This window comes from Sander vitreus, chromosome 13 (genome assembly GCF_031162955.1).
Source record: "Sander vitreus isolate 19-12246 chromosome 13, sanVit1, whole genome shotgun sequence".
Taxonomy (NCBI): Eukaryota; Metazoa; Chordata; class Actinopteri; order Perciformes; family Percidae; genus Sander; species Sander vitreus.
This window is the reverse complement of record NC_135867.1, coordinates 20557344-20576204: the sequence shown is the minus strand read 5'-3', so window position 1 is coordinate 20576204 and position 18861 is coordinate 20557344. Positions and strand designations below refer to the sequence as shown.

The 18861-nt window shown below is 41.0% G+C and overlaps 1 protein-coding gene across 1 annotated transcript in view; it reads right to left on the bottom strand.

The window, feature by feature from the left end:
• Nucleotides 1-1316: 1316 nt before the first annotated feature.
• The window catches only part of LOC144528005 (roundabout homolog 1-like), an 84923-nt gene continuing 67378 nt past the window's right edge, over nt 1317-18861 (bottom strand). Inside the window, exons 7-31 of the mRNA XM_078266398.1 lie at nt 18637-18764; nt 16546-16554; nt 16116-16240; nt 15845-16016; nt 12713-12918; nt 12537-12618; nt 12267-12435; nt 12010-12176; nt 11783-11904; nt 10681-10915; nt 10315-10436; nt 10064-10235; nt 9527-9724; nt 8752-8778; nt 8002-8041; nt 7652-7806; nt 7128-7493; nt 6924-7043; nt 6696-6831; nt 5804-5956; nt 5239-5696; nt 3268-3408; nt 2955-3176; nt 2713-2867; nt 1317-2550 (exon numbers count right to left, since the gene is read on the bottom strand). Coding sequence (XP_078122524.1) covers nt 2536-2550; nt 2713-2867; nt 2955-3176; nt 3268-3408; nt 5239-5696; nt 5804-5956; nt 6696-6831; nt 6924-7043; nt 7128-7493; nt 7652-7806; nt 8002-8041; nt 8752-8778; nt 9527-9724; nt 10064-10235; nt 10315-10436; nt 10681-10915; nt 11783-11904; nt 12010-12176; nt 12267-12435; nt 12537-12618; nt 12713-12918; nt 15845-16016; nt 16116-16240; nt 16546-16554; nt 18637-18764 — 3895 coding nt within the window. The 3' untranslated portion in view covers nt 1317-2535. The remainder of the gene's footprint in view (nt 2551-2712; nt 2868-2954; nt 3177-3267; nt 3409-5238; nt 5697-5803; nt 5957-6695; nt 6832-6923; nt 7044-7127; nt 7494-7651; nt 7807-8001; nt 8042-8751; nt 8779-9526; nt 9725-10063; nt 10236-10314; nt 10437-10680; nt 10916-11782; nt 11905-12009; nt 12177-12266; nt 12436-12536; nt 12619-12712; nt 12919-15844; nt 16017-16115; nt 16241-16545; nt 16555-18636; nt 18765-18861) is intronic.

The following is an 18861-nucleotide window of genomic DNA, read 5'->3' as shown; positions in this document are numbered from 1 at the left end:
GGAAACTCCTGTGGGTTGTATTAGAGGGTAGGAATAAATTACCTGTTGGGTCGTATGAGTTTTAAACATACCTCATGTAATGGTCTAAATCACTAAGGGTCACTTAAAAGAATCTTTTTCTTGATGTCACTTCTACACAAACAGTGTAGCAGTTTTTCACATCTCGTTCTTTGTCCAGGATAATTACTTAAAATTATATAAACCAAACCCATTCAATAATGTTTTAAGAACAAAAGGTTATTCTTAGTCTTACTGCAGAACAGGGGTCTTCAACGTTTTTTTAAGGCAAGGACCCCTTAGCTGAGAGAGAGAGAGAGAGAGACGCATCAGAATCCTTAGGATGAACTGTATCTGTGGATGGCTATTTTTGTGACTACCTTACATACAGTATAGGCCAATAAGCCTAATATTCAGCTGGGCTTTTTCACAAATACGCAGATTTTTTATTTGCTAATAATATGTTGGATTCATGTTAAAGGTCCCATGGCATGAAAATTTCACTTTATGAGGTTTTTTTTAACATTTTTTTGCATTCTGCCAGCCTGCCTATGGTCCCCCAGTGGCTAGAAATGGCGATAGGTGTAAACCGAGCCCTGGGTATCCTGCTCTGCCTTTGAGAAAATGAAAGCTCAGATGGGCCAATCTGGAATCTTCCCCTTATGAGGTCATAAGGGGAAAGGTTACCTCCCCTTTCTCTGCTTTGCCCGCCCAGAGAATTTGGTCCACCCATGAGAAAGAGAGACATCATGTTTTTCAAACGAGCAAAGTGGAAGTTGGTCAAGGCCACACCCCCACCCTCCCCCTTGCCCCCCCCCCCCCTCTCTCCTCCTCAATAGCTACAGACACAGAAATGGCACATCCTAAGGAAAGCTCATTGTGGGACTGGCTCTAGTGGCTGTAATTCTGCACCAATGCTGAATTTCGGGAAAGAGACTTCAGATACAGCATTAGGGGACCACTAAGGTCCATATAAAAGCATCCAAAGAGCACCATGTCATGGGACCTTTAAGACATTTTTAATTTTTGAAAAAAACTTTAAGGAAATGAACAATAATTTGGCAACAGTTGAAGATCTCCGCTGTAGAAGTCTTACTATAGTTTTGTAAAAGTTACCACTTCACCTTTGTAGACATGAGTGAAATGTCGGATAGGATGAACTATCATCCGCATGTTTGCCATATTTCCTTGGCAATATGTCTGATGACCTCTTTTTTTGCCATTTCTTAGGTTAGTTGAGGTTGAAAATCTGTGTTTCGTTTGAAATACAATGTAGAATTAGGTTGAAAGAATGAGCTAAAAGTGTTTGTTGTTGCTTAAGGAACAGCCATATTTATTCAAACAGAGTAGTTAGAGTGACATATTTGTTCCATATATAACTTTCAGAACAGGGCTGGACAACATCACCAAACTCTAGAGCACAATGCAAATGTAACTTTATAACTATAAATAAACAATACACATTATACATCTGTGCCTGATAATATTCATTTTCTTGTACTGGCTTTCTGATATTTTCCAGTTTAAGGTTTGTTTGTTTTTAGTTACTGAAAATTGCTATACAAGTGAATTTAGTTGGGTAGGAGATTGATGATCAGTAATTCAATAAATGAAGCATATTGTACAGCCCTGCTCTAGAGGTTATGGCCAAGGACAAGGGAACACAGAACTAAATGAAATGGCCTCAATGGAGAAAACAATAAATGGAACCAGTCCATGACCAAGTTTTTCATCATCCCAATGGGTGAACAAAGCAGTCAAGATGTTTAAGTAAAAGCTCCTACAGGTGATTCTGCATGCAATTCTCTCAGTACACACAACAGATAGTTCAAATCTGAATGAAAGCAGCTCAAATGTACGCAACTGAATGCACAATCACAATCAACAATCATTTTCTCAGCCTGAAGTGAACTGATGAAATGATTAACACGACTCCAAAGACTGAGTTCCTTCAGACTGAAATTCATATAATAAAGACTTAGAATAAAATTAAGTGATTGTGCTTTTATAACCAAAGTAGGACAAATAATACAAATACAAGATGTACATCACTTATAAAACATTAACACTGTTATATAAAATTTGGATTTGAAGCACTTCTGTGGCAGTAAACAATTTCAAGAATTTACAAGATGGCTGGTAATTACTGAATATCAATTACAGTAAAATAACAAGACGAATGACAAGCAAAGATCATGTATGGACCGCATCAAGCAGTCGTCATGGACAATATTTGTGTAGACACTCACAACCGCCATCAAATGTGCATTCATCTTACTTTACTGAGCAACCAGTGGTTCAGGCTCCTGGAAGCTGGTCACCCAAAAAGAAAACAATAAACAGTGCATCAAAATTGAAGTCCACAGACCTAAACATGAGGGCACTTTTTTTTTCTTTTTTCCAACACCTAATGAGAAATTTAAAATAGAAAACAAGAGCGTATTGTGCAGTATTTGTAGTCTTTTTCCCACATTGTAAAGGTCATAGTCCTTCGTCTGAAGCAACTGTAGGATATTCCTTTTGTGCTCGCATTGCTTCTTAGCTTTTCAGGAACTGTGAAAACAAAATAGTGTCATGTTTACCCCCTTGCACTTACTTAAGTTGTTGGTTAACTTGTGTCACAGATAATAAAAGACACGTGTATTTGGGCAAACAAACCCTAAATAGCTAACAGAGAATTGTATTTGTGGAGTTTTGCTCCTGATTTTGATTTACCTCTTCCACCTGTCCTGTAGGTGCCAGCTGTCCTCCCTGTTTGGTCCTTGAGTCTCCACATGACATAAAGCTGGATGAATTAGTATCATCAGGCTCCCTCTGAGCTTGACCTGATGGGAAAGAGGGACGACTGTACAGAAGGACATCCCCAATTTCTGAAAGAGATACAAGAAAGAAAACCATTAAGTTGGGTAGTAACTCAATCACTTATTAAAAAGTGTGCTGTATAATCCATCCAGTGCCTGAGTGCTGTCGGCTTTTGCTGCTTCCTTTCCCTCCTATCGGAGTCTTGTGCTTGTCCTGGCTCTCTCTCTGCTCAAATGAAGCCTCCCTGACCCTGTGAGTCCCGGCGCTACCTCGTCGACCCCGGGCCTCCCCGGAGCCCATCCGAGGCAGTGTTGCCCCCCTCACTTTATAGTCGCTGTGGGACATCTGGCTTGGAAAATTCAGAGGCATGCAAGAGTCTGGGGACACAGTAGAGCACAAATGTCCAAATGTTACAGTTTTTAGGAGATACGCAGGAGTGAATATTCTCACTCTTGGTTCAGTCTTTACCGTCATTGAAGCTATCTTTGGGTTGGTAGCCCTGTTGACCGGACTGGTTCTGTTTATGCCTTCTGGGTCTTTTATGTGTTATTGCAGGACTCATGTTGCTGTCTGTGGACATGGGGCTGCTGGGCCGCTGGTGCCGCCGGCCTGCAATCATCACACAAATTTAGCATAAAAAGTAAATGTTTAGATCACATAATGGTACATGTAACATCATTACTGTGAGCAATGTGGTCCTACATGAACACACCATTGTCTGTTGACAGTTGACTGTGTACTGACTTGTCTGTGCTTTTGTTTCTGGTTTGAAGTGGGCTGGACTTAGAATGAAAAAGGTAATGGCATGTACTGAGCACCAATCAGGTTTTAGCAACAGTCACAAAATGTGATGACTATTGAGTGATTTGCTACCAGGTCTCTGTCAATCAAATCTGATAAAACCACACCCAAACAGTCCTGATGATGCAGATTAGCTGAGTTTTAAGAGTTTAAGGATTTATTTTTGTCTTCACACTAACCAACTAAACCAACTATCCATATTGGATTGCTGCTAAATAGCTCGTATTGCTGCTATTTAGTCATAAACATTTAAGGGATATGTACGTTTATAGGGCTGGGGATCATTGATACAAGTACCCTTAAAGTACCCTTAAATTGATACCAATACTGAAAGAGTACTTCTTTTAATACCTTTTTTCTACTTCATTCGATACCAATCATGTGAATGTAAGCATCTCTTCACTTTGAACTGTGTCATATCAATCAACCAAATACACCATGCTCGACTTCACCACGCCACTAGTCTATATTGACGACGTTTCATTTACGGGATTGTTCCGGTGCTGCCAGAGGTTCTGCCGGATGTCCCTCATTTTTGGCTGGATTTCCCTCCCCTTCCACTTTCTTTGTGTTGGTTTTCTAAACTCCTGTTGATTTATGAGGACTATGGTTAACTGCTCCTCAGATCTCTGCAGGGTAAATCCAGACAGCTAGCTAGACTATCTGTCCAATCTGAGTTTGGGTTATTTTGCAGAGGCGCTGTTGCTCTGTCGGGCGCATAGCGCCGCCCAAGCCGATTGCGAGTGGTTTAAAGAAATGACAATAAACCAGAGCACGTTTTTCTCCGATACCGGAATGTTGTGTGGACTAGCCAGACCCTCCTTCGCAGCGCTGTGGAGAAAGGTCTGGCAATGCGAGACTACAACGCCACAGACTATATGGGTTGAAATGCTGCACTTCTCATGCATGCTTGTTTCTGTTCTGTTCATTAAACATTTTATGAAGTAATTTCTATTATGTAAAACCTGCTGTCATAGTAAACTGGCTGACAGTGACAATAATCTAAATTGTGTAATTAGTTTGGTTAAAAGTGTTTGTTCATGTTTTGACAGAAGGTGTTTACAGCATACCTCCAATTATGCTTGTGTGAGTGTGATAACTATCATAGTATTGGCTTTTTTCATTCAATTTATCCTGGTGGGCTATCTGAATGTTGCTTATTTAGTCGTGAACATTTAAGGGACATTTACGCTTAGTAGGGCTGGGTATCATTGAAACGATGACGATTATGGCCAGTACCATTACCAAAACACATACCCTTAAAGTGACACCGATACCAATGAAGTACTTCATTTGATAATTATTTTTTTTCTACTTCATTCGTTACCAATCATGTGAATGGAAGCATCTTGGCACTCTGCCAGCACTGTCAAATACACCACGCTTGACATAATAAATAGATAAATATTTAAGATCGATACCAAGTTGCCAAGGATTGTGGTGCTTTGAGCAAAATGCTAACATCAATGTGCTAACATGGTCACAGTGGCAATGACATCTTTACCTGTTGATGGTGCTAGTGTAAAGTCAGGGAATTACCAAAGTTAATACAATTAATCCTTTGGAAACATAAATGTGTAATGTGTCTACTACGTTTGAACACAAAATAAAACCTTTCCTCCACAGACGCTTTCTCACCTGACTCCTCTGGGTATCTACACATGCGCAGGCCTACAATATCCCGCGAAGAGGCCACTGCCTGGTTGAAATCGCCATCTGTAAAGAAGGATCCTTCCGAGGTGCTGACAACACTGGACCTGCCAGATGAGATGTTGTCCTCAGATGCTGAGCCCCAGCTGTTGACCATGGACCCTGTGACTGATCTGTCCAGATCCCCAGTGCTGGAGGCTGGGGTCTGCTCCAGCCCATGGAGAAGCAGATTGTGTGGAGAGGGGTGGTGCAGCTGGTGTTTGTGCTTCTGCCGTTTGTGGTGTTGGCTGTAGTAACTGTCAGCGAGCTCTGCGTCTGTCTCCTCTTCTGCCTCCTCCTCCTCTTCCTCCTCATCCTCCTCCTGTACATCGGTGTCCATGCAGAAGGGTATGGAGCTGTAGGTGTGTGTTGGGGAAAGAGGGCAAGGGTGGCCGCTGATGTGTTGGCTGGAAAGTGAATTTAAAAAATCTGTGCAGTCTTGTCACAAAAAGAAAATGTGTAGCATCAGTTAGAAATGCTTGAAAGCAGTGTCAGGAAGGTTTTATCTGGTTACCTGAGGTGCTCGGTTCCATCGTGCAGGCCATTGCTCAGGTCTCCCTGTGGTGTTGCGTTAGGTGGGTGACTATAAAACACTTCAGGAGGGGATGAGGCAGCCCCTCTAAGTGGTGGAGTAGGGCAGCCTTCCATTCTCTCCTCTGGATCAAAACTGATAAGAAAAGGACAACTGACATGAGGTAATGGCTAAAGGAATGAGGGGTGTTGGCAGTCCTGACACATTAGTCACAGACCATTAGACATCAGTGCAAATCCCTAGGTCGGCCATAAGAACACAAATTTCCATCATAGCAAAACGTACAAAGATGAACAATAAGCTTTCTGCACCATCTGGTTTTATTGCTCGTCTCTTGAATGCATTCTTGTTTCCCTTCTGTTCATTGAACATTTTATGAAGTAATTTTAATTATATAAAACCTGCTGTCATAGCAAACTGTCTGACAGTGACACAAATCTAAATTGTGTAATTAGTTTGGTTAAAAGTGTTGGTTGTGACAATAAGGCCATGTTTTAACAGAAGGTGTTCACAGCATACCTCCAATTATGCTTGTGTGAGTCTGATAAGTTTATCCTGTTTTTGTTTTATCCTGGAGGGCTACAGTTTGCTAAGGAGTAGCTATAATTTAACATGAAACAGTCAACCTAATCTTTTTTTTTTCAATTTAAATGTGTATCTAACTATATTCACTGCATAGTCACTCGAGAACAAATAAATTAATACATTCGGTGCAGACTTGTGCATATTGAATGTACACTTTGAAGTGCACTACTGCAGCTATCTCTTTTTGAGACCCCACCTTAACACAACCAACTGAGGAGCTATGCATGTCTGTGTATTAGTGTGTGCTGCATAGAAGGAAATGTATCTGTGTGTCTCTTTTTCCCCGTACCTCCTTTCCATGGGTAGGCTATACTCATCACAGTCCCATGCATTAGCATGAGGAGGAGACAGGGCTTCTCCCCAGCTTACTGCATTATGTTTTGGGACCTTTGGGGCCCGTGTTCCTTTCTTTTGATTTTGACTCCCTGAGAAATGAGAAGAAAACATCAAGGTAAACACAGACGTATGGCTTGCCTCATTACAATTCAGCACTGTACCGAGTAGTTATTGGCCTTACCTGAGGTGCTGTTGCTGCCTCTGTCTGAGCTGTGGTGTGAGCCTCCTGTGCTGTGATCACGGGTCTGGTTGTAGGGGATAGTTTTAGGATGGATCATTCCTTCACTTCCTTGCAGATGATCTGAAGACAAAGCAGCAAGACCATTTGCAGCAGCTTTTTTTCATATAAATGGTGTAAAGCAAATCAAATGTAACCCTACTTTACCTTTATTTAGCATGTTTTGTTCAATTATGTTGTATTGCATCTGTGCTGCCATCTCCTTTGGTATTGGAGGCAGGTTGGGGGGCTGTTTCCAGCAGGGCATGTCCAGAGGCTCTGCCATAGCGACACCAGTGGCTGCCTTATTTTTAATGCTGGCTTGAATGAGCTGTGTGGTGGCGTACGGGATGGGTTCATATGTGGCTGCTGAATCTCCTCCTGGACTCGCGTAGCACAAGTTGGAGTTGTTGAATGTTTTAATCTCATTAAGCTTGTTGGAGAGGTTCACATCGCTGTAAATGGCCGTCTCAGAACCAAGCTGTCCCCCCTGTTTGTTTTCTGTATGGTTTCCATAGTTAGCTATGCAGTCAGCTGAGGAGAACATAAAACAAAGCAGCACTCGAACACAGCTAAAACACAAGTCACAAAGCTTCAGCATTGCTGGAAGCACTGGTTTTTATAAGACACACAATACAGTGTATATCTCTGACAGTACCTGAACTTTGACATGGGCTCAGACTTGCACTAACCTGGTCGGCTGTATGTTGTCATGTTGCTGTCACTGGTGCCATTGCCATTATTGCAGCAGTTGATGCTACAGTCCTTGTGATTGGCACATGCATTTGGCCAATTGTCTGGCAGCCACAGCTGGTTTAGAGGTTCACCCATGCTGAGAAGGCCAGGTCTGCAACAAAGAGGACCGTGCTGTCAATCAAAACCCACTGTTCTCATGTATCGCTGATTAATTCTGAGTATGGGGTGGATGCATGAGGTTCATCGTTTGGAGCAGGAAGACACCTCCCCCTAGTGTTTTCACAAAGTAAGTGCATTTCTCCTGTTAGTCTTTTATATAACACAAAGGGACAAAAATATCACTCACCTGGCAGCACTGCACACCGATTCTCCTCTTTGATATGCCACTGGAAAGAGAAACAGAAAAACATTAAACCTTGATGAGCTGTCAAAAAGAGAAAGTGCCAAAGGCAGAGAAAGTGAAGCCATGCAAGGCGGATAGAGCTTATAAGCAAAAATCTAAAGTGAAAAGACTACACTTACTTTTTTTACACAAGTCTGACTCTATGGTTTGATGTGCATGAAACACAACACAAATAATTGCCTGTGCCTTTACCGACCTCCTGATAACTGATTCTGAGACATTTTCTCCTCCACCACCAGTAAAACATCAAACAAATAAAGATACTCTAGTAGAATACATAACACATTGTCCTTATTTAATCAAATAAACCTAACTTAGTGAGCTTGGCACACTACTATATACATATGCAGCTTCAACACACATATCTTTACATTCTAGTACTGCAATCATGTACTGTATAGGTAGCAACAGCAGATACTTTAGAGCAAGAACTATTTAATCACTTCATTGTGTTTTTGCTCGTTGTATTCTATGATGAGATTTTTGTAAAATCCTTACAGAATTTTGCAATTTTTCAGTTGTGCTTCCATACCTTTCTATTTCTATATGTAAATGACCATGAAAACTGACTTGCAAGAGACAGGAGGCAAATTCATCTTGGGATGTTTAAATAAAATACAATAACTCTAATAATTGACTTGCTAAATACATAAAATACCACAAGCATTAGCAGAATAATCATACTGTACATACCTGTTGGTGTAAAGGTGAATGAGGGGACTGTAGGGACAGACAAAGACAGGATAAGGGGAGTAAGATGAGCAAGCATTGCTTAAACATTTTTTATGTAAAAACTTGACTATTATAGTAGCTATGTGCTTAGTTACTCCCAGTATGAGGTTTGGACATGTCTATGCATATGCTATCTGCTGCTTTGATGGACATCTCTTCATGAGAAAAAGTGATGTGTACAAACATTTAAATAACCACATGCCATCTGCCTTGCTGCTGCCTCTGTCTTGACAAGTGTCCAGGTGAAGGTTAATGGTGGTGACAGGTGGTCCGAGAGAGAGTGGGAAAATAACAGTGATACTGCAGCAGACATGGCAATGGCAGGTTGACAGGCCTGTGCCTCTAAGAACTGTGCTGTGTTCAGGGAAAATGACATGCTACAAATGAGCATCTAAAGGACAGCCTTTAATTATCTACATAGTCGCAAATGCAAATTTGTACCTGGAGTCTCAAAGGAAGATTAGACAAGAGTATTTTTCACCCTTTAATGTGATCTGCTTATCAGCCTCTGAAATGATTTCTTAATATCACTGAGATGAAGACAGCTGTTTAATGGTGGCAATGTGTCATGGTTTGATCTTTTCTGCAAGCATAACGTCCTTCAAATATACCCACAAAAGTAAACACCTGTTTCGCAGACGCACACTTGGCCTATATGTTTAGCATCTTGATCTTGATTTAGCATCATACATTGATCTACCTTTCTGAAACATACACACAACAGAGAAACACACACCCTTGCGGATGCCGGTGTATGTGCTGCTGAGGCCACTTCTCTTCTTGCGGTGACGGTAGAGCCACACGCTGAAGATCATGAGGACCAACCAGCAGGTGGCGCCAATGCCAGCAATAAATGCTGGTTGCCTCACCACATCTGAGATCTGAGACAAGGTGTCTCTTTCCTCACTGATATCCATCATCTGGCCTGCAGAGTCTAACCAGTAAAAGAAGAACGAGAGAAGAGAGGCATAATGTGTGAAAACAAAAACAACTGTGATGATTTGCAGAAAGCATATCTGAAGAATACAGTGTGTACAAACATGCTGATGAAGCATGATGAAGAGCATCGTTAAAAAAGTATCTGAAGCTAAGTAACAGCAGGGTAAGCACAATATGGTGCTTTCTATTTTTTTGATGAACACTGTATAATATAAAGAAGGCTAAAACACTTTTCTTAATTATAGAAGTTTTCACCCTGGGATACTCTGACTGCTTTTAGGCCTAGTTTGAAGACACCTCAATAAACAAACACTTTTTTTGGTAGGACTCTCACCTAATTGAAAAAAAGTGACATCACTCCTGACCCCAGGTCCAGCACCATTGCTGGCAGCAACCTCTACGCTGTAGCGAATTCCCGGTGCCAGATTGGAGATGACCACAGAGAAGGTGGAGCCGTCGACCGTCTGGTTTACATGATAGCGACTCTCATTACCCAGGCACCAGATCTGTCAAGAGAAGGTACATTTTAACTGTAAAACACAGGATTCAGAGTACAGGAGATGGCTGGGGGCCTTCTTTTCTTACCTTGTACTCCTGAATGACTCCAGTTTCTTCCCGTTGCGGAGGCGGTTTCCAAGCAACAAGAATGGCGGTCCCATTGGTATCACTCTTTGTCACTGTAACACCCTGGGGTGCTCTGCTAGGGGCTAAGACAATTAAGGATATAGTTAACAATTCAGACATAAACACAGTCTCATTTGATGCTGTATGTATCCCAGGCGTGGTCTGCATCTCTTACAGCTTTGCATGTGAAAAAATATCTGTCAATACCTGGCTTTTGTATCATCATCCAAATATATAAGGGAATTAAAGAGTTGCACCAATGTTATTCTTTTCCTCTCAGCTATTTATAGATATATTTAATACTGCAGAACAAAAGTTCTCAGTCACCTTCTTCCAACGTCCTGACCACCTTCACATCACTGTCAGCTCCCTGGAACTCATCAAAGAAAGGGCGCACTTTGAACTCGTAGATGGAACCTCTCTTCAGCTGACCGATCACCACCCCGTCCTCCCGTGGGGTGTGTACTTCCAGGACACTCCACTGCCCCTCTGGCTGGCCGTGCTCAGCGGATGCCCTGTAAAGCACCTTGTAACCCTGGATGTATGTGGACTGCTGCTCAACCTAGTGGAGATGCAGAGATAAAACATGCAAAAAACATGCACGTAAAGTCTAAGGTTCACAATTATATCTGCGTGTGAGTTACAACAACATACATCTAAGTGGTTAACGCCTAATCCTGGAGTGAAACTCCCACAGGAAGGATCTGTTAAAACTCAGTTAATACCCTTTGCCTTTAGGTTGATACAGATTTCCATTTCCTCATATCTGTGAATTCTCACTGTAAACCACAAAATGGCTCTGGTTAAAATCAAGCCAGGAGAGGACGAAGCACTTTCCATTTAAACCACACAATTATGACAAATAATTGCCTTAAAATATTTCTGTGGAGGCATACACATATCTAAGCACTCGCATCCACATGCTGCAAATAAATCCCCATGTCTTGGGAACAAGGCACAACGTATCACAATAGAGATACATTCACATTTCACTTGACAGAGAAAACCACATGTAATTTCAGCATAAAATTAATATTCACACTAGGCAATTTTAGCTGAGAAGATCCTCTTGAACTGTTCAGATCACTATGTTGAAAGTGTATTTGCTCATTCATCATTGACAGCTCACTTCTTTTATTTGTGTTGCTTGGGAGAATAAGAGAAAACATATCAGAGTGTTAGTCTGCTCTATAATAATCCCTGATAAAGCACAGGCAGCACAGGCTACGTTTTCATTTTAAATTGTTGATATACAGCATGTGTTTACATGTATTGGTAAAATTGCACATTTGACCTTTTCCCATATTTAACACTGACATCGTTTAGTTTATTTCGATCACATAGATACACATCACATAGATAACAGAAAACATGTAGCAAACAAATGTTGACGTTGTGCAGTACAGTCGTCATGGTACGGCCCCCTTACCATCCACTGCATCCTGACAGCAGAAGATGAAAGAACAGTTGGTGGGTGCAGGTGGATAACCACATCTCCCAGCTCCCTCTGGATGTGTCGGTGATCCACTCCCTGCATGGTGGAAGTGCTGTCTGTTGGTACAAAAGGAAAGAAAGGAGTAAAATAGCAACAATGACACATTCAATGCATTGAGCTGAAATTGGAATGTAAAAGAAAAAAGAAAAGCGCACACTGACCCTGTGTTCTGACAGAGTCAGAGATTGGACTGGGGTCACTGAGGCCATAAGCATTCACCGCTCTGACCATAAAGAGGTAGACAGTTGCTGGCCTCAGGTTCCTCAGTACAAAGGTCTGTGTCTTTATATGCTCAGCTAGGGTCACCCATCTGCTGCCTAATGTATAACTGCAGGAAGAGATGAAGAAATGATAACATACAGAAGCAAGGGAAGTTTCATCAAGCTTAATAGATTGCTGGATACCACATAAGTCTAACCTGAATGCCTCGATCACGTAAGATGTAGGTGTTGCACCAGCATTGGGGTTTGTTTTCCACGACAGAGTGACAGAGGTATGGCTGATGTCAGTCACCTCAGGTTTAGACGGAGCACTGGGAATCAGGTTAGGGTCTATCGGCTGACTGGACTGAACAACAACTCCAAACTCTGCCACAGAAATACCAAGAAAATCATTACAGTACACTACACAGGGCTCTTCAGCATGTATTACCAACCTTTATAACTATGTCTCAATTTGTGTGACCTACCCTCCACCTGTAAGTATGCTGTCCAGGAAGCTTCTCCATTGGGACTAGAAGCTAAACAAGTGTAGAAGCCTGTATCTCCCAGCTGAGGAGAAGAAGTTCAGTGGCAGATATTAGTGGGTTGTCTGAGTGCAGTCGCTGTAACTGCAAAATACTAACCACTGTGTTAGTCCTCCTACCTTAGTGTAGCGAATCTCCAGTGATCCTGTGTCTGCTATGGACATGCGAGAGTCCATGGGAGAAATCAGCACACCGTCCTTCTTCCAGTGGACCGTAGGAGATGCAAAGTCAGCTGTTTGGCAACCCAGGACCACTGTGCTGTCCACAGGAATGGTCTGATTGAGTGGGCCCTGCCTAATCACAGGGGGAGGGTGGTTTGATCCAGCTAATAAAAAAAAGAAGTAGGGAAGTGAAAGACTAATAATGTTAACACTTGCCCCATGGCCTTATTGCATACTGTATACTTCGTACTTAAACCATGTGTGTGGTTCATACTGAAAACGTAAAAAAAAATGAAGTATATTAAAAAATGCAACCATTTTTGAGCATGATGGACACCATCGTCCCACAATGCAACACACAGTGGAATGAAGGAGCTGCTCAAAACTGAAACAAAACTGAAATCATTATCGCCTTACAGCAAAGTAAAAAAAAACTGCTTTAGAAGTGTTTTGGTAGCTATTCGAGAAGTTTTCAAATTTAAGAATGTACGAATACGTTTTCGAGAAAACTCTCGCCCTGTATTTTATTTTCAGTGATGTTAGTTTTCTACAGTATATTTAATGTATACTGCAAACACAAATTATTCATATTAAACATGTGTTTTATGTTTTGCCACTGCAGTTAAAACAGGTTTAAGATTTTTGGGGTCATGTTGAGGCAACTCAAAGCATCAGGTTGGAGAAACGTGTTGTCATTATAAGGACAGTATCGGTAAGGTAAGCTTACAAAAAGATCTCAGGTGACATGCACATGTGCTCTGCATGCTGAATACATGGGAAACAAGTTTCTTAACTGAAGTCCAGCACATGATGCTATCATTTCCTGTTGGTACAAAAGGTATGGTACTTTCTTGTACTGGGGTTTATACTGTATTAAACAATAAATACAGTCTGGTGTCCAAGGGACTAAAGCGGTTAAACTGCAAGGTCCCCAGTTCGATTCCTGTTGTTGCATGTCATCCCTCTCTATTCCTGCATTAATAACAATAAAAATAATAACAATAAAATAATTATCTTGTCTGTATCTCTTCTATCACTGTCAAATAAAGGCAAAAAGCCCAAAAAAACTCTACACTGTCAACAGTATATTATGAAATTGGGAATTGTTGTTGACAAAAGATCAAAGTCATGAAGAGAGAGAGAAATAAAAGTAAGAAATATGATAGTAGAGAAAATGAAAAATGAAATGCTGCCAAGAAATGAAAGACGCATAAGATGTGAGAGATATTAAGAGGAAAATTGGTAAAGAGAGAACAATAGGTTGAGGTGGCTGTGCAGGCATTGGAACAAAAAATAAATCAACTTTTCCCCTCCAGCGGAGAGCAACTAATCGTTATTTCGGCATTAGGTACTGCTGGAGACGGCTCCAATCACAACGGCAAAGCCCAACTAATAGCAATCCCACTTAGATAACAGAGCTCTCGCTTCTCTCTCGCTTCTCTCTCGCTCTTACATTAAAAAAAAAGAAACCTGTGGATGAGGGCAGGGGCTTTAGATAAATAAATAAATAAAAATACCAAAAAAAAGGTGGAAACACGCCTTGAAAACTGCCGGAGGTAATGCGGACCAGTTATTTCCATACAAATGCACCACTCCAAATGCGGATGAGAGGAGAGTGGTGGGATGGAGAGAATTTTGGGTAGGGGAGAGTAGAGAGGAATAGGTACAGGCGAGAGTGCAGTACTATAGACCACTGAAAAAATTACATAAAACATGACCCCATCTTTTTTTTTCATTTCCATTACCTGTAACAGAGAGTGTATGCCTCTCATTTCCCTGCATCATGCATTACCAATATGAGCAGCAGATTATCCTTTATAAATAATAGGGCTGTACTGAACAACTGAAAGATGCAGTAACTGTCTTTTTGAGCCTGAAGCAATTATCTTCATTAATTTAATACAAAGTACATAGTGCACAGTTACCCAGACACATGTATTCATGATCATACAGGCCCTTTAATTGGGAGCTTGTAGACTTTGCTGGTGGTGTGTACGTAATTACTGGTGTTGGCCTCCAAGCACATTTAAATTGCTTTTTTCCCCCGACAATTAACAGTTATTTCATCACCTAGGATTTGGACGAGAGTCCCTCAGACCACTTTCCATATAGAAATACCTTTTAATAAGTAGGGATGCACCGAATCCTACACCCATCCTCAGTCCATTAACACAGTAAACACATTAATGAAGTAAACAACGACCACAGTAGTGTATTTTTCGTTTTATTTTATTTCAACTGTAAAAAAAAAAAAAAAAATGAATAGGCAACATTATGTGTCTGGATAACATCAACATCAACGTCCTTTAGAGCTTAGATCAGTCCCAAAAAATCAAGCCCGACCCTACCCGAGCCTGTGCACTTTGTGTCCGAGCCCAACACTTGTTCTGTTCACGAGTTCCATTTTCACTTTCTCACAGCCTACTGCATTGAACGGTCCACCTACGTAAACACCTTCCCGTAATCAAAGGCGGCGTCATTACGTCGACCAGGATGTAGTGCAAGCATAGGGTTGGGTTCGGTTAAAAAAAAATTCTAAGGTTCGGCAGAAACCGAACCCCGTCAAAAAGCCCAATATTCGGCTGAATCCAAAGCCGAATCCTGGATTCGGTGCATCCCTATTAATAATATCATATGTCAATCCTGCAGTCTGAATTCACAAATATTTATAGTTTAATACAACACAATCTATGTTGTTACAATGGATAATAATAAAGTATTTCTCCTAATCCTGTTAATTTAGATTACATACTGTACAGTTGTTAGATGAGAAACTATATTTTAGGAAGTAAGTAAGTAAGGCCAGACACTCTTTACACACAATCTCCATGGAAACAGATTTTAAGCCTACATTTCCTGAAATCCCTCCCCTAACAGTTAGTAACCAAGGCCAACTACCACACCTTTAAGGGAGGTAGCTCTCACCAGGCTGCAGCCAAGACCAGTTTGTAGCCTTATAGACCTGCTCAACAATGCAAAACTGCAGCAGCAGAGTAGTCTGTTTAGCCAAAAGACAAATGTATTGCAGCTAGAATGGTGCTGAAAAAAAGTCCCCCCATCTGCCCGCCATCACACCTTCCCTTTACTCACAGTCTGTGACCTCCAGCAGTGCTTTGGTAATAACACTGCCAGCGATGTTGAGAGCCTGGCAACTGTAAAAGCCGCCATCAGAGCGCTGAACGTCGGTAATAGTCAAACTGCCCATCTGGGAGACAGACAGACGGCTAAAGGGCTGTGGTGGCTGGTACGAGAACAGCAAACTCTGGAGGGGAGACAGAGATCACAGAGTTAGAAAGCCATTAATTCACTATTTACACTGAGTAGTCATTTAGTATGATGACAGACTGAGGGTCAATCTCACCTCACTGCCCTCCCTCTGCCAGAAGATAGCGGGCTGTGGATTGCCAGTGGCCTCGCACTGGAAGGTGACCGTCCTGCCCACTGCCACCACCTGGTTCCTGGGGCGTATGGCAAATGCTGGGGGCACTGCAGAGGAAATGAGGCCCTAATTACCTGGCAGCCTGATACATTTCCATCATTTCCAGTTTTAGAACATCTCACTATGCATGAAAAGCTCAAGGAATAAAGGCTAAGTGTGTATGTAGCAAGAAACAGTCATTATTTACCTTTTTTAATGAAAGAAAACAGGACATATATATTAATTTACCCACACATAGCATGAATTACATACTGTATTGATGGATGGAATTAAAGTGAAGATAGGACAATGACAGTGCCTCAAGGTTTCTTGTTGCTGTCTGATGGTGGATGAAGGACGGATGACAACTTACCAGTATTGACTACAAGGGAAGAGACACAAAAAAAGAGCAGTGTAATGAGCAATGAAGGCACATACAGGTATATGGAACTGCAATGATGCACTCAACAGTATTGACACACACTTAAAAAAAAAGTGGGCACAATGGAATTGGTATGAAAGAACACTAGTCAGTCAGTAATACAGTATGGGGGTGCAAGTAAAAATTGATCTACAAGAAGACAGTTTGTTTACCAAATATATATTACCAAATGTTCATTTTAATGCATTATTATTTTTCTACAAGCAGATATAAAGAGGCAGAGGTAAAAAAAGAAGAAAGAAAACTGATAATGTATTGATAATGATGATGATGATAATGATGATGATGTCTTTTATATGATTCATTTAATTTAACCACATAAATAATGCAGGATCATTTTGGGTAACCGACTTTACATATGATCATACATTTTTGAGCATAGTTTGAAAATGATCTTCATAAAAGGAAATTATTCTTTTGGAATGAAAAGTAAAACATTTCTTTAGATGGCCAAAATATCCACAAAAAAAAAACAAATGGGAAAGGACAAGACATGCTGTTTAACCCCTATTAGACCCAGCAGACTAGTTGACTGCGAGGTGTGAAAAGTGTATGAAATTTTTGGTTTGAGTTACAGAGCCAGCCAGCCTTGAGGCGTATTTGGACAAAGATACAATCCCCTAACAAGGACATAAAGATGCAAGGGAATAACGGTGGAGCATTGGGTCTGCATGGAAAGTGGAAGAGGGAACTGCTGGTGCTATGCAGGGATTTGCTCTGCTAAATGTAGTACACAAACAAAGACACATTTTGGGAACTACTGTACACCGTGACATCTGTAAACTAGATTTATAGTGAAATGAATGGCTAGCTAACCAGCTGGTTTTGGAACTACTGTGAGAGGATGACTGCGGTTATTGCTCAGCATTTTTTTGTGTTCAGAGAATGTCTTGAATGTCTAGAATGAAAAAGTAAAACACATGGTTTTGCAGAAAAGCAGGGTTTAAGCACCCTGTCTGAAAAGACGTGTATCATTTATAAGCAATGTTATTTTAATTTATCTTCATTACAGTTTCTCCTTCTTATTGTCTGAAAAAAATACAGATGATTTGGCTGTCATTTCATCTCATACTTGGGACATGTGCAAACCTTACAAAGCAGTTTAAAGCATCTGTTTCAAATGGCAACTGTTTAATGTCAACCAAATGTTCTAGGTCAGTAAAAATTATTGTGGTTATGACTATAGCTACGATTGCGCTACGATCGCGCCTGCCAGAGTTTTTTTGATTTAATTATGAAACACACATTCACTTAGAATGCTCTCTGTTTCCTCCCATAATACAACTTCTACTCATCTGCCAGTTATTCCTGCCCTTCTCCATCCACTGCCTAAATTAGCTATGGTCCTGATGCTTGTTTTCTCAGGTTTTTGGAGGGAGAGGAAGACCATGTCGTTTCCCAGCATGCAACCAGCCCTGCCTTATCTTTAATTAAGTCCTACTGCCCTCACGTCCATGTCACCCACTGTGTCACTGCTGCCTGTGTTTTTATATATAAATATATGTGTCTCTGTGTGAGCAACTATGAGAGGTGTTTTGCTGTTCATTTCCTGCCGCTGATTTATGAACTAAAGGGTGTCATTGTGGGAGGACCACTCAGACCAAATGAATCCATTTGCTGCAGTCACGTAAACATTTACTTGCATGCTCTTCTCAGTTTATACAGGACATTACCATGAAACATACTATAAACAAACTGCGGAAATATCCTATACTGCTTGTTTTTTAAGAACTGCTGTTGACAATAAATGACCTACAGCAAGGAAGCAAAACGGAAAAAAACTGAGAGCAAACAGCAGCCTAAGACACAATAATGGAAACAAAAAGTCACTGCCTGCTAATTTGTGACACTACAAGACAAGATTAGTTAGACTGTTAGGCTTAAAAGCAGCTGTTTTGCAAATACTTCATCCATGAAAAGGAAATCTGAGTCTCTGAAAAAAAAAATGTGTGAACTGTTTATAGAAGTGAAGGTGGTGCTACGTTTAGAGGACATCACATGCGAGGGTCGGGTTGTACTGACCGTGTACAGTGAGCGTGGCAGATGATTCAGACTTTCCAACCATGTTCTCTACCACACATGTATAGGAGCCCTCATCTAAAGAGGTCACTTGGCGAACAATCAAGGTATGGTCCTCTAGGATTTCAAATCTGTTGCAGAACCGACACACACAATCAAGAGATGAAAGAAAGAGTGGAAACATCGTGTTTGCATGGTAAATTAATGTGTATATAGAAGGTATTTGTG